The sequence below is a fragment of the Nerophis ophidion genome, linkage group LG01, assembly GCF_033978795.1.
Source record: "Nerophis ophidion isolate RoL-2023_Sa linkage group LG01, RoL_Noph_v1.0, whole genome shotgun sequence".
NCBI lineage: Eukaryota > Metazoa > Chordata > Actinopteri > Syngnathiformes > Syngnathidae > Nerophis > Nerophis ophidion.
Genome location: NC_084611.1, coordinates 38,423,735 through 38,437,744, shown reverse-complemented (window position 1 = coordinate 38,437,744; position 14,010 = coordinate 38,423,735). Strand labels below are relative to the sequence as shown.

Genomic DNA, 14,010 nt, shown 5'->3' with positions numbered 1-14,010 from the left:
CCAAACCACCGCCGGACGATCCACCCCGTGCTGTTTTTCTTGGGAATTAATTCTTCCTCCATTTGTTCCCAGATTCGCACCCTCTCTCTCTCGTATTACCACTCGCAACGCACCATTAGCATCACAGCTAATGTTGTCTGTGAGAAGCAGTGACAAGAAAAAGCGGGAAGAACCTGTTGTGTAATGCCAGCAGCTAAAAGCAACTGTGTGAGAATGTATACTCGAATATCACGATATAGTCATTTTCTATATCCCACAGAGACAAACCCGCGCTATAACGAGTACATCGATAAATCGCCCAGACCTACCTTACAGTTCATTAGAGCAGTGGATCTCAACATTTTTTCAGTGATGTACCCCTGTGAACATTTTTTTAATTCTAGTACCCCCTAATCAGAGCAAAGCATTTTTGGTTGAAAGAAAGATATAAAGAAGTAAAATACAGCACTATGTCATCAGTTTCTGATTTAGTAAATTGTATAACAGTGCAAAATATTGCTCATTTGTAGTGGTCTTTCTTGAAATATTTGAAAAAATAAAAATAACTAAAAACTTGTTGAAAAATAAACAAGGGGTTCAATTATAAATAAAATGTTTACACATAGAAGTAATCCTCATCTTAAAGTGCCCTCTTTGGGGGTTGTAATAGAGATCCATCTGGATTCATTAACTTAATTCTAAACATTTCTTCACAAAAAAATAAATCTTTAACATCAATTTTTATGGAACATGTCCACAAAAAATCTAGCAGTCAACACTGAATATTACATTGTTGCATTTCTTTTCACAGTTTATGAACTTACATTCATATTTTTTTTTTAAGTATTATTCACTATTTATATTTATAAAGGATTTTTGAAGTGTTGCTATTTTTAGAATATTTTTAAAAAACCTCACGTACCCCTTGGCATACCTTCAAGTACCCCCAGGGGAACACGTACTCCCATTTGAGAACCAATCAGTTCACATTGAAATCACAATTTTTATTTATTCCCATTCTAAATCGATTCATAATTTTTAAGCATGAATGGGGAAAAGGGGGGGGGTTGCAAATGTTTTTTTAAGGATCTATTAAGAAAGTGAAGATTTTTACTGTACTGTTTACTCTACTGTACTGTTGTTTTTTTCTTAGCATTGTATTTAATAATTTGGTAATGTATTTAATAATAAATAAATTATTAGGTAGTGGGGGTCGGCGTAGTGCAGATGGACCGCGTGGAGGAAAATCTGTTTCAAATGGGTTATGGGTTATACTTGTATAGTGCTTTTCTACCTCTGGGGCTCCCGCCGCTGGCCGGCCTGGCTGTGTGGGGCCGGTGGTCCCTGGTTCCCTGGGCGCCACACCTGCTGTTTGGGTTGGGCTCTCTGGGCGACCGGGGCCGCACTCTGGCTCCTGCGCACACTGGGGGTCAAATATATTGTACATACAAACACACATACTCACTCACCGTTACTCATACGTACAAACGTACATACATAGGCACCTACGCTCCCACATACATACACAAATACATTACATACCTACATACTCCAAGTCCGTCCATCTTCACGCACATTCACGGTACAAACATTCACATACTGTACATATACATTCACTGTACAAACAGACATAAGTATACTGTACATATACAGTTACTGTACAAACAAACATAAGTATACTGTACATATACAGTTACTGTACAAACATTCATATACACATTCTGTTCATATACAAGTACATATACATACATACCCTCATGCACATAATCACATTTCATCAAGCATATATCAACGTTGTTGCCCTAAACTGGGTAACACATGGCATATTGACAAAGCTTAACCCATTGATAACAATGGGTTAATCTTGTAGATAACAATCTACAAGATTAATATAGGTTGCCTCTCTCCCCCTCCATCTTTCGGTATTCCTTTTTTTTTTTTTTTTTAAATTTATATTTTTAATTATCTCTCTATCTATCATTATGTATACGTATTCTTGAATTTGTACAACTGTATTGTTGATAATAGAGGTAAACCATTGGTATTGTTCATTATCAATAGCGCTTTTTCTATTGGTATTTGTATTGCTCCAGTTTTGGTGTAAAAATGCTCATTGTCATTTCTATATTATTATTCATTTCACTAACTGCTTATTTGCTATCACTTTTACGATCATATTTGTACATATCGTATGTGCTGGTGTTGTTCTATTGTTGTTTTTGTTGTTATTGTTGTGTTTGTTGTTGTTGTTTTTGTCTCTCTGTCTAATCCCCCTCTTATCCCCACAATTTCCCCCTCTGTATTCCTTTTTTTCTCTTTCCATCCCCTCCTGCTCTAGCCCGGCTGCACCAAATGATAATATAAATACATTTAATAAAGTCAAATTCAAATAAGGCAACAAGAGAAGTATCCTACACTTCTCTTTTGTAAAGTAAATCCCAACAGCCGATATGGGCATCTACATCAACTATACTGTATGATTTGCCTGAGAAGCTGGACAGGACAAAAAAAAAAAAAGATATGTAATCCTCCATGTTAAAAGTGCAAGCGAGAGGAAAAAATAAACACACGCTGCTCACTCTTGCTGCTTGTTGTCACTTCTTCTGCAGACGAGTCGTCGCAAGAAGGATCACTAGCGCCCTCTACCACCAGGAGGCGGGAGTCATTTAATGACTCATATTTGACACACGCAGCTACGGTATATTAATAAAACATAGCTGCTTTCTGTTCTTTTTAGCATATTCAATATCTTGGACCTTGAATCCTACTGAATAGCTCTTAATCTTCTTCCTTTTATGGGATTTTAAATTATTGAATTCAGCCTTCTCCATTTTGAAAATGAGGACAGGTGAAGTGTCACTCGTGACGTGACGAGTTTGACCCAACCGAAATTCTAGGCATATGCTAATTATTTTGCGAAACGGGTTCGACCCGGCGGAAATTCTAGACATGCGCTAATAAAAATAATATTTTTCAAAACAAGTTTGACCTGGCGTTAATCCTGAGCCGGCGGTAATGCTGAGCATGCGCTTATGATTTTGCGAAACGAGTTTGACCCGGCAGTAATTCTAGGCAGGTGCAGACTATATACCCGGCGGCAATTCAAGGAAATACGGTAAATTTTAGTTTTTGCAGTGTGGTTATTGCAGTTTTAGTATTTATTTTATTATTGCATTTTGTGCTTTACTAAGTAGTGCCAATTAGTTGCTTTTGTTTTTACTTGAGTCTTTTTGGACACCTACTTTTTTCTTTTACTTGAGTAAACTTTAATCAGAGAGATCACAGTGTGGGCCACACAGCGTTGCTAATTCGGACACGTTCGTGTTCACAGCAGCTGTTTTTCCCCTGGGACGCATTTATTGAGTCAACTGCCTTTCACCCTTTGACCTCGCTGTATTAAAAGCCTCATAAACCCGTGTCATGCGACGGTGGGGGGTCGGCTGGGACACACAAGAAGCGGAGCCGCTGCCCATTTTGGGTGGCGATGGCCTCTTTGAAGACACTCTCAACTCTTAAGCCATTTAAATTCTCCATGTGGACTTTTTCCACTTTAGTCCCTGGCCGCTTCCCACTGCACCCTTTTCATCTTGGCTGGCAGTAGATAGGGCGTTTTGAAGTGTTGGAATTCCAGCTAAGAAACATATGTGAGTTAAATGGATCATACCTTGTACGGTGAAGCTGGGGACTTAGAGCCTATCATTTCCCCTTAACAGCAGCTGAAGACACACACACACACACACACACACACACACGCTATGCATTTGCAGGTTACAAGAGCGGTCCAGACTAAATTATTTCTTGGAATTGTCAACTAACGCGTACCAGCTGTGTTTTAGCTCAGCTCTGCACCAAACCTGTCCTCACTGCAAACATCTCAACATCTGTTGGACTGACCTCTTCTCCCACATACATTTTTCCTTTCCACTTTTTCTAATCATGATTTAAGTTAAGTAAAATTAAGCTGTCCAATTTTCTACTATATCTTTGGGCACATTTAGAATTTGTCAGTCCAAAATAACATGTATACATACATCCCTCCATCCATCTTCTTCCACTTATCCGAGGTCGGGTCGCGGGGGCAGCAGCCTAAGCAGGGAAGCCCAGACTCTCCTCTCCCTGACCACTTCATCCAGCTCTTCTCAAGGAAAACTCACAACCAGTGGGACGTCAGTGACAATGATGACTATGAGAACCTTGGAAAGATTCCGAGGTACTTGAACTCCTCCACTTGGAGCAAGATCTCCTCCCCAACCCGGAGATGGCACTCCACACTTTTCCGGGCGAGAACCATGGACTTGGACTTGGAGGTGCTGATTCTCATCCCGGTCGCTTCACACTCGGCTGCGAACCGATCCAGTGAGAGCTGAAGATCCCGGCCAGATGAAGACATCAGGACCACATCATCTGCAAAAAGCAGAGACCTAATCATGCAGCCACCAAACCGGATCCCCTCAACGCTCTGACTGCGCCTAGAAATTCTGTCCACAAAAGTTATGAACAGATTCGGTGACAAAGGGCAGCCTTGGCGGAGTCCAACCCTCACTGGAAACATGTCCGACTTACTGCTGGCGATGCGGACCAAGCTCTGACACTGATCATACAGGGAGCGGACCGCCACAATCAGACAGTCCGATTCCCCATACTTTCTTAGCACTCCCCACAGGACTTCCCGAGGGACACGGTCGAAAGCCTTCCCCAGGTCCACAAAGCACATGTAGACTGGTTGGGCAAACTCCCATGCACCCTCAAGGACCCTGCCGAGAGTATACAGCTGGTCCACAGTTCCACGACCAGGACGAAAACCACTCTGTTCCTCGTGAATCCGAGTGTGTATATACAGTACAGGCCAAAAGTTTGGACACACCTTCTCATTTAATGCGTTTTCTTCATTTTCATGACTATTTACATTGTAGCTTACATTTAGCTAACGTTCAAAGATTAGCATCAATACGAATGGCCCATGGAATCCTAAATAACACTGCACCAGAGCCACTTAAGCACTTTGTCCAGTTTACATCTGCTGTGACAACTGGAGACGCACGAGCCTCCACCAGGGGGCAGTGTAGCGTACCCAGATGTAAAACATCTTTTGCCCAATCAGTCAGCCTTTTCATATAAAGCCATAAAGGAATGGAACAATGGAACTATGTTTGACACATCAACTTAATGTGTATTATATTTATCAATGACAGCTTTTTTGTTGTAAATTGTGAGGTGTGTCTGTTAAAATCATGGTTGTTTTTGCAAATGATGACATGTGAACAAGAGTATGTATTGTCTTTGTGTGATGATGTAAATGAGGTATGGTTGTATTGTACATATTAGTTGGGAAATTGTGTTAGATGTAAATATAAACAGAATACAATGATTTGCAAATCCTTTTCAACCCATATTCAATTAAATGCACTAAAAAGACAAGACATTTGATGTTCAAACTCATAAACTTTATTTATTTGTTTAAAAATAATAATTAACTTTGAATTTCATGGTTGCAACATGCGCCAAAGTAGTTGGGAAAGGGCATGTTCACCATCGTGTTACATCACCTTTTCTTTTAACAATACTCAATAAACATTTGGGAACTGAGGAAACTAATTGTCGAAGCTTTGAAAGTGGAATTATTTCCCATTCTTGTTTTTTGTAGAGCTTCAGTCGTTCAACAGTCCGGGTCCCCGCGGTCGTATTTTACGCTTCATAATGCGCCACACATTTTCGTTGGGAGAGTGGTCTGGACTGCAGGCGGGCCAGGAAAGTACCCGCACTCTTGTTTTACGAAGCCACGCTGTTGTAACACGTGCTGAGCTTTAACTTGCACTTACAGATGTAGCGACTAACTGTATTTAGTGACAGTGGTTTTCTGAAGTGTTCCTGAGCCCATGTGGTGATATCCTTTAGAGATTGATGTCGGTTTTTGATACAGTGCCGTCTGAGGGATTGAAGGTCACGGTCATTCAATGTTGGTTGCCGGCCATGCTGCTTACGTGGAGGGATTTCTCCAGTTTCTCTGAACCTTTTGATGATATTATGGACCGTAGATGATGAAATCCCTACATTTCTTGCAATTGCACTTTGAGAAACGTTGTTCTTAAACTGTTTGACTATTTGCTCACGCAGTTGTGGACAAAGGGGTGTACCTCGCCCCATCCTTTCTTGTGAAAGACTAAGCATATTTTGGGAAGCTGTTTTTATACCCAATCATGGCACCCACCTGTTCCCAATTAGCCTGCACACCTGTGGGATGTTACAAATAAGTGTTTGATGAGCATTCCTCAACGTTATCAATATTTATTGCCACCTTTCCCAACTTCTTTGTCACATGTTGCTGGCATCAAATTCTAAAGTTAATGATTATTTGCAAAAAAAAAAAAGTTTATCAGTTTGAACATCAAATATTTTGTCTTTGTAGCTTATTCAACTGAATATGGGTTGAAAATGATTTGCAAATCATTGTAGTTCGTTTATATTTACATTTAACACAATTCCCCAACTCATATGGAAACAGGGTTTGTAGTTGGATACCGTAATATGAATGAGCATGTTCTATTTTTCTGTCCAGTTTACAAGGCAACAAGTGTCAGATGACGTGTGATTCGGGTTCCTATTACAACGGCCACAGAAGGACTTGTGAGCCCTGTCATCGTGCCTGTGCTACCTGTGCAGGTAATATGTCCGTGGCGCTTGCGTGGCAGCACAATGACCCGTCAGGTCTATTCTCAACATTGACTTTAATGTCCGATGTGATTTATTTTCTTTTTTTTTTTTGCAGGCACTGGTATAGAAGCGTGCACCAAGTGTGCCGACAGCTACTTGCTGGAGGACTGGCGCTGTGTGTCCACTTGCAGCAAAGGCTACTTCCTGTTTGAACAGACGTCCGACAGCGGCCAGGTGCAGAGGTCCTGTAAGAAGTGAGTCTCCTTCTGTCGCTTGTATCCTTGGTCATTTGACTAAAATGACAAAAATTTCATGCCAACGTTAGTGCACCCTGTGGTTCCCCAGGACACCCTTTTAGCTTAAGGCATTTGTGGGATTTAAAAAAGTTTAAACTTTAGGCTTTAAAATGTCTTTAATTTCATCTAAACCAGGGGTCTCAAACACGCGGCTCGCGGGCCAATTGCGGCCCGCGAGACGTTATTTTGCGGCCCACACCTTAATATGAAAATGTAATATTGGTGCAGCCCGCGAGTTTTATATGAATGGCACTTTACAGCGTCATACTTATATACCCTCGGTTTTCCCGGGAGACTCCCAATTTTCAGTGCCCTTGCAGGGGTAAATATTCTTCCGAATTTCACCCAAACAACAATATTAAGGGGGCACCGTGGAGGCACTGCCTTTAGCATCCTCTTCAACCTGTACAAACAGCGTGCCAGCCCGGCCACATGTTGTATTTGACTTCTGTAGACACAATAAGTGACTGCAAAAACATTGTTGATCAACAGCCACACAGGTCACACTGAGGGTGGCTGTATAAACAACTTTAACACTGTTACAAATATGTGCCACACTGTGAACCCACACCAAACAAGAATGACAAACACATTTTGAGAGAACATCTGCACCGTAACACAACATAAACACAACAGAACAAATACCCAGAATCCCATGCAGCCCTAACTCTTCCGGGCTACAATATAGACCAAGCCCCCTCCCAACTCCGCCCCCTATTGCAGCCCGGAAGAGTTAGGGCTGCATTTGATTCTGGGTATTTGTTCTGTTGTGTTACGGTGCGGATGTTCTCCCAAAATGTGTTTGTCAATCTTTTTTGGTGTGGGTTCACAGTGTGGCGCATATTGACCTGTATGGCTGTTGATCAAGTATGTCTTGCAGTCACTTACGTAGTTCTGCAAAAGCTTCATACAACATGTGACTGGGTCGGCACAGTTTTTGTATGGTGGAAAAGCGGACGAGACGGCAGGTTGTTGAGGACGCTGAAAGCAGTGTCATCACGGCACGCCCTTAATATTGTTGTCTAGGTGAAAACCGGGAGAATGATTGCCCCAGGAGGTTGTCGGGAGGGGCACTGATATTCCGGTGTTTCCCGGAAAGATCGCGACAGTTGCCAAGTATGTTGCTAGGCCGGGAAAGCCATTCAAAGAAGGTGAATTCATAAAAAAATGCATGTTAGATTTTTTTAAGAAATCTTATCTTGCGGCCCAGCCTCACCCAGTTTCTGCATCCAGTGGCCCCCAGGTAATTTGAGTTTGAGACCCCTGATCTAAACCTTGTAAAAAGTTTTAAAAATAACCATTAAAGGTCTTAAGAATATCCCTCCGTCCATCCATTTTCTACTGCTTATTCCCTTTGGGGTCGCGGGGAGTGCTGGAGCCTATCTCAGCTACAATTGGGCGAAAGGCGGTGTACACCCTGGACAAGTCGCTATCTCAGTCTTAAGAATTTATTTGCATTATTTTTTTAAACAAATGCAAAAACTTCTGTCTCGCTTTTAAATGTTTCCCGTTTTTTTTAAGGTGCCAATAATAACTATTAGAGATGTTCGATAATGGCTTTTTTATTGTCGATATCCGACATTCCGATATATACAGTCGTGGAATGAACACATTATTATGCCTAATTTTGTTGTGATGCCCCGCTGGATGCATTAAACAATGTAGCAAGGTTTTCCAAAATAAATCACCTCAAGTTATAGAAAAAAAATGTCAACATGGCACTGCCATATTTATTATTGAAGTCACAAAGTGCATTATTTTTTTTTTAACATGCATCAAAACAGCAGCTTGGAATTTGGGACATGCTCTCCCTGAGAGAGCATGAAGAGGTTGAGGTTGGAAGGGTGGGGGTATAGGGGGGTGTATATTGTAGCGTCCCGGAAGAGTTAGTGCTGCAAGGGGGTCTGGGTATTTGTTCTGTTGTGTTACGGTGCGGATGTTTTCCCGAAATGTGTTTGTCATTCTTGTTGGGTGTGGGTTCACAGTGTGGCGCATATTTGTAACAGTGTTAAAGTTGTTTATACGGCCACCCTCAGTGTGACCTGTATGGCTGTTGACCACGTATGCTGTGTATTCAGTTGTGCGTGTGAAAAGCCGTAGATATTATGTGATCGGGCCGGCCTTTAAGGTTTATTGGCGCTCTCTACTTCTCCCTGCGTCCGTGTACCACTCCATACAGCGGAGTGTTTTGCAACCAGACGTAACATCCGTGTAATTTTGCAGAAATTACTACCCGATAGGGGTATAACGGTACGTGTATTTGTATTGAACCGTTTCGGTACGGGGGATTCGGTTCGGTGCAGAGATGAAGAGAACGTAGCGTAAACAATCCTCCAAATGCCGGACTGGGCTAGGATAGACTGACCACCAGGGCAGAGTTTCTTAAATGCCTCAAATGTTCGGCATTTTGAGTCATGGTTGCGTGTATTAACAATGTACGTTCAGTGTTAAGAAGGGGTTCAAAACAAAACACATTGTTCGCGCAACAGCAGCATTCGTGAGGGAGGGGCAGAGAGCGAGAGAGTTGAGATAAACGCGCATGCGTCTCCAGGCTCTGCTTTTTATCCATCGATTTATGAGATAAAATTTTTTATTATCTATAGCTGGGGTGTCAAAAGTTAGCCCCGAGGCCGTTTGGGGCCCACAGTTAATGTTTTAAAGGCCCCCGGCACATTCTAAAATTACTATTAAAATAAACAAAAACATAACAGAAGTGAAACAAAAAAGCTTGAAGGTTAAATGTAATTTAGAAAAAGTTGCAATGTTGACTAACAAAAAAAAGCTGTTTTTTTTTTGTTTCAAACTGTCATTGCTATTGACCTAGCCAAGGTTCCCATTACTTCACATCAAATATTCCACTAAGAAAAATATTTTTGGTGGAAGATTTTGCAAATTTGGTAAATAAATAACCAAAAAAATTATATTTTGTTGTTTTCTTACTGTACCGAAAATTAACCAAACCCTGACCGCTAAACCGAGCTACGTAAGGAACCGAAATTTTTGTGTACCGTTACACCCCTACTACCTGATAATAACAACGGAATTTGGTACCCATTCCTCGTCTGTATAATAGGGATGGGTATTCAGAAATGCTTGTTATATTTGCCCAATTGTTTTTGCAGTTTCTCAAAGTGCTATTTTTCGTTTCAATTGTCAACCTTGTTTTTACCACTGTGGCTTTTAAGTAGGACGTGCCAACTGTTGGGCGAGCCTTGGGGCTAAGAATCTAACCTCCCTGTTGTGTTTAAAAAAACAAAGAACATTGCGTTATAAGGCATGGGCCTCATTGGTCACAATTGAATGTTTAGGACGCCAAAGCGATACGACGGCATCCTAACTCTCCATGTGCCCCGCCGACAGGTGCGATCATAGCTGTTACGAGTGCCTGGGGCCCGGTGAAAGGAACTGCAGTAGCTGCGTCAGCGGTTACAATCTGGAGGCGGGAGCTTGTGTGGTCAGCACCATCTGCAAAGATGGTGAGTTGTCAGCTCTCTTCTATCTCGTATGCTCTCGTCTGCTCGTGTTTCTAAAAGGTGTTGCAGGAACTAACACGTGCATGCTTCTAGTGCTACTAATAGAACACAGCTAACAGTCAACAGTGGACCCTCGCAACTCGAACACATCTATTCAAGGGAATTGTTTCACCTCTGATGTGTTTTTGGGATATGGACTTCCTCCATAAAAAAATTATGTCAGTATAATCATTTCAGAGTTTTACCTTGTGTTTTAAATAACACACAAGTATAGTTAAAAGTTCATAAGTGCAAAAAAAAAGCTGACTTGACAACATTACCACATGTTGATTAATGCATCATGATCATTAGTAGAGATGTCCGATAATAGCCTTTTTGCCGATATCCCCATATTTTCCAATTACCGATTCCGATATCAACCGATACCGATATTTACAATCGTGGAATTAACACATTATTATGCCTAATTTTGTTGTGATGCCCCACTGGATGCATTAAACAATGTGACAAGGTTTTCCAAAATAAATCAACTCAAGTTATGGAAAAAAATAACTTGCCATATTTATTAGTGAAGTCACAAAGTGCATTATTTGTTTTAACATGCCTTAAAACAGCAGCTTGGAATTTGGGACATGTTCTCCCTGAGAGAGCAAGAGGAGGTTGAGGTGGGGGGTGAGGGTTAGCGGGGGGTGTATATTGTAGAGTTAGTGCTGCAAGGGGTTCTGGGTATTTGTTCTGTTGTGTTACGGTGCAGAAGTTCTCCGGAAATGTGTTTGTCATTCTTGTTTGGTGAGGGTTCACAGTGTGGCGCATATTTTTAACAGTGTTAAAGTTGTTTATATGGCCACCCTCAGTGTGACCTGTATTGCTGTTGACCAAGTACGCGTTGCATTCACTTGTGTGTGTGGAAAGCCGTAGATATTATGTGACTGGACCTACACGTAAAGGCAGTGCCTCTAAGGTTTATTGCCGCTCTGTACTTCTCCCTACGTCCTTGTACTGTTAAAAAGTCCAATATTTTTCTTTTTTAAATCGATACCGATAATTTCCGATTGTTTTTATTTACCTTTTGAAGAATGTATCGGTAGATAATATCGGCAGTCCGATTTTATCGGACATCTCTAATCATCTTTAACCAAAAATTAAACCCATACTCAATTAGCATTTACACCTTTGTAAATTATCTAATCATTAGCATTTACATATTTGGCCTACTGTTACTAATACACTTTCAAAAGGTTATACACACACTTGTAAAAAAAAATTAAATTAAAAAACACATAGAAAAAGGCAGATTTCACGAAAGACCCAATTCTCAAATTTTTGCATTGTGACTTCCTTTATATGAATTAATAGCAATAGAATCCATTCCAGATGTTTTATCGGTTGTTTACAAATGATAGTGGACTGTATGTTATAGTGTAACAAGAAGCTATACAAAAAAATAAGACTTTTATTGATCTTTGTGGAAGAAAATGTGCATGTTATAGCAGCGTAAATGGACAGGAAACATGATAGACAAATATACATGGTTAAATGGTAAATGGGTTGTTGTACTTGTATAGCGCTTTTCTACCTTCAAGGTACTCAATGCGCTGTGACACTATTTCCACATTCACCCATTTACACACACACATTCACACACTGATGGCGGGAGCTGCCATGCAAGGCGCCAACCAAGGACACAACGAACGTGACGAGGTTGGTAGAATTTGGGGATTGAACCAGGAACCTTCAGGTTGCTGGTGCGGCCACTCTCCCAACCGTGCCACGCTGTCCGCAAAGTAACAAGAACAGTTTTAGGTCAAAATTTAACATAATAGAAAGCTAAAAAATCCCCACCAAAACCACTCATATTTCAATTTTCATACACTATAGATGTATTATGTACATTAGAGCAGTGGTCGCCAACCTTTTTGTAGCTGCGGACCGGTCAACGCTTGATAATTTGTCCCGCGGGGGGGCAGGGGGGTTTATTTTTTTATTTTTTTGTCATGAAAAAGGGCGTTTTTTGTAATGAAAAAGGGAGGTTTTTGGGTTGGTGCACTAATTGTAAGTGCATCTTGTGTTTTTTATGTTGATTTAGTTAAAAAAAAAAATTACAAAAAAAAATTATTACAAATTTTTTTGCGGCCCGGTGGTTGGGGACCACTGCATTAGAGTACCGGTACTATATATTGCACATTCACTGCTATTTCACATTATGTATTTATTGCACAATTCTGCCGTTGATTGTAAGTAACTGTTACAAATATAAATCTTTAAATTATTACTTTGATTACTGTGTAAGTTGTTTCTTTTTTTTACATTTCCATTGTAAGAGGTTACACACACACACACACACAAACAAAAATACACAATATTTGGTTGCACCCTCACTCTGCTCTGATCGCGAGGCATTTTCTTTCAAAATAACGACCAGTTCACAGATTTTTTTTTTTCCACATTTTGAGTCAATATTCAAGTATCCGAGTTCCGAGAGGTCCTTATCTACAGGATGTGAACATACTTTGTTGACTAAGCACTAACCGTGAACATGCTTTTTATTTGAAATATTTGTCATAAATGTCAGTGCCTCAGCTTTGGCCACTGTCCTTGTGTACCAAAAAAAAAAAAACTGAAGTATGTTTTCTGCAGTGTGTCACTAATCTATCTCACTCACTCACTCACTCACTCATTTTTTATTTTATTTTTTTGCACAAACTGTGTTCCCAATGTCACAGTGCTCACACAGGGTTATCCTCTTTCTGCATTGCTTTTCTGTTACTGTTAACTTCTGTTTCTAACATTTTCTTTGTTCTATGCTTTAATGTGCCATTTCCTGCAAGCAGTACAGATTGGTTCAGGTTAAAAATTTGTACCAAATTTGTGATTAGCACAATAAAACTTTTTGGCTCCCTTTTATTTAAGAATAAAAACAAGTGAGATCGTACTGCTTATAGGACGCACAGCTTTTCTTTCTTTCTGCATGATGTTTCTTTTATGCCTTTTTTGTTGTTGTTAAAATGAAACTAAGACTGGCTTTACACTGCTCTAGTTAAAATCTAAACATAGTCCCAATTCCGTTTGATTGCCTACATTATATCATGTAGGACTGGGCAATTATTTGGTGATTAACTTCAAGTCAATTACAGTGATCAACTGTTTCCTTATATAGCCGTCCCTGGTTTATCGCTGTTAATTGGTTCTGGACGTAATCGCAATAAAACAATTGTTGCAAAGTAGGCATTATTCATTATAAATCTAATATTTTCATAGCCAGAGCATAAAATGACAATAACGATACAAATATTGACTGATTGATTAGACCTATTAAAGGCCTACTGAAATGAGATTTTCTTATTTAAACGGGGATAGCAAGTCCATTCTATGTGTCATATTTGATCATTTCGCGATATTGCCATATTTTTGCTGAAAGGATTTAGTAGAGAACATCGACGATAAAGTTCACAACTTTCGGTCGCTAATAAAAAAAGCCTTGCCTTTACCGGAAGTAGCAGACAATGTGCGTGTGACCTCACGGGTAGTAGGGCTCCTCACATCCTCACATTGTTTATAATCATAGCCTCCAGCAGCAAGAGCTATTCGGACCGAGAAAGCGACAATTTCCC

General features: G+C 40.4%; 1 protein-coding gene across 4 annotated transcripts in view; it reads left to right on the top strand.

The window, feature by feature from the left end:
* The window catches only part of pcsk5b (proprotein convertase subtilisin/kexin type 5b), a 305,406-nt gene that overhangs the window by 209,047 nt on the left and 82,349 nt on the right, over nucleotides 1-14,010 (top strand). For all 4 annotated transcript variants that reach the window (XM_061902184.1, XM_061902182.1, XM_061902180.1 and 1 more), the window contains exons 18-20: nucleotides 6,536-6,639; nucleotides 6,746-6,884; nucleotides 10,287-10,402. In XM_061902184.1, the coding sequence (XP_061758168.1) occupies nucleotides 6,536-6,639; nucleotides 6,746-6,884; nucleotides 10,287-10,402 (359 nt within the window). The remainder of the gene's footprint in view (nucleotides 1-6,535; nucleotides 6,640-6,745; nucleotides 6,885-10,286; nucleotides 10,403-14,010) is intronic.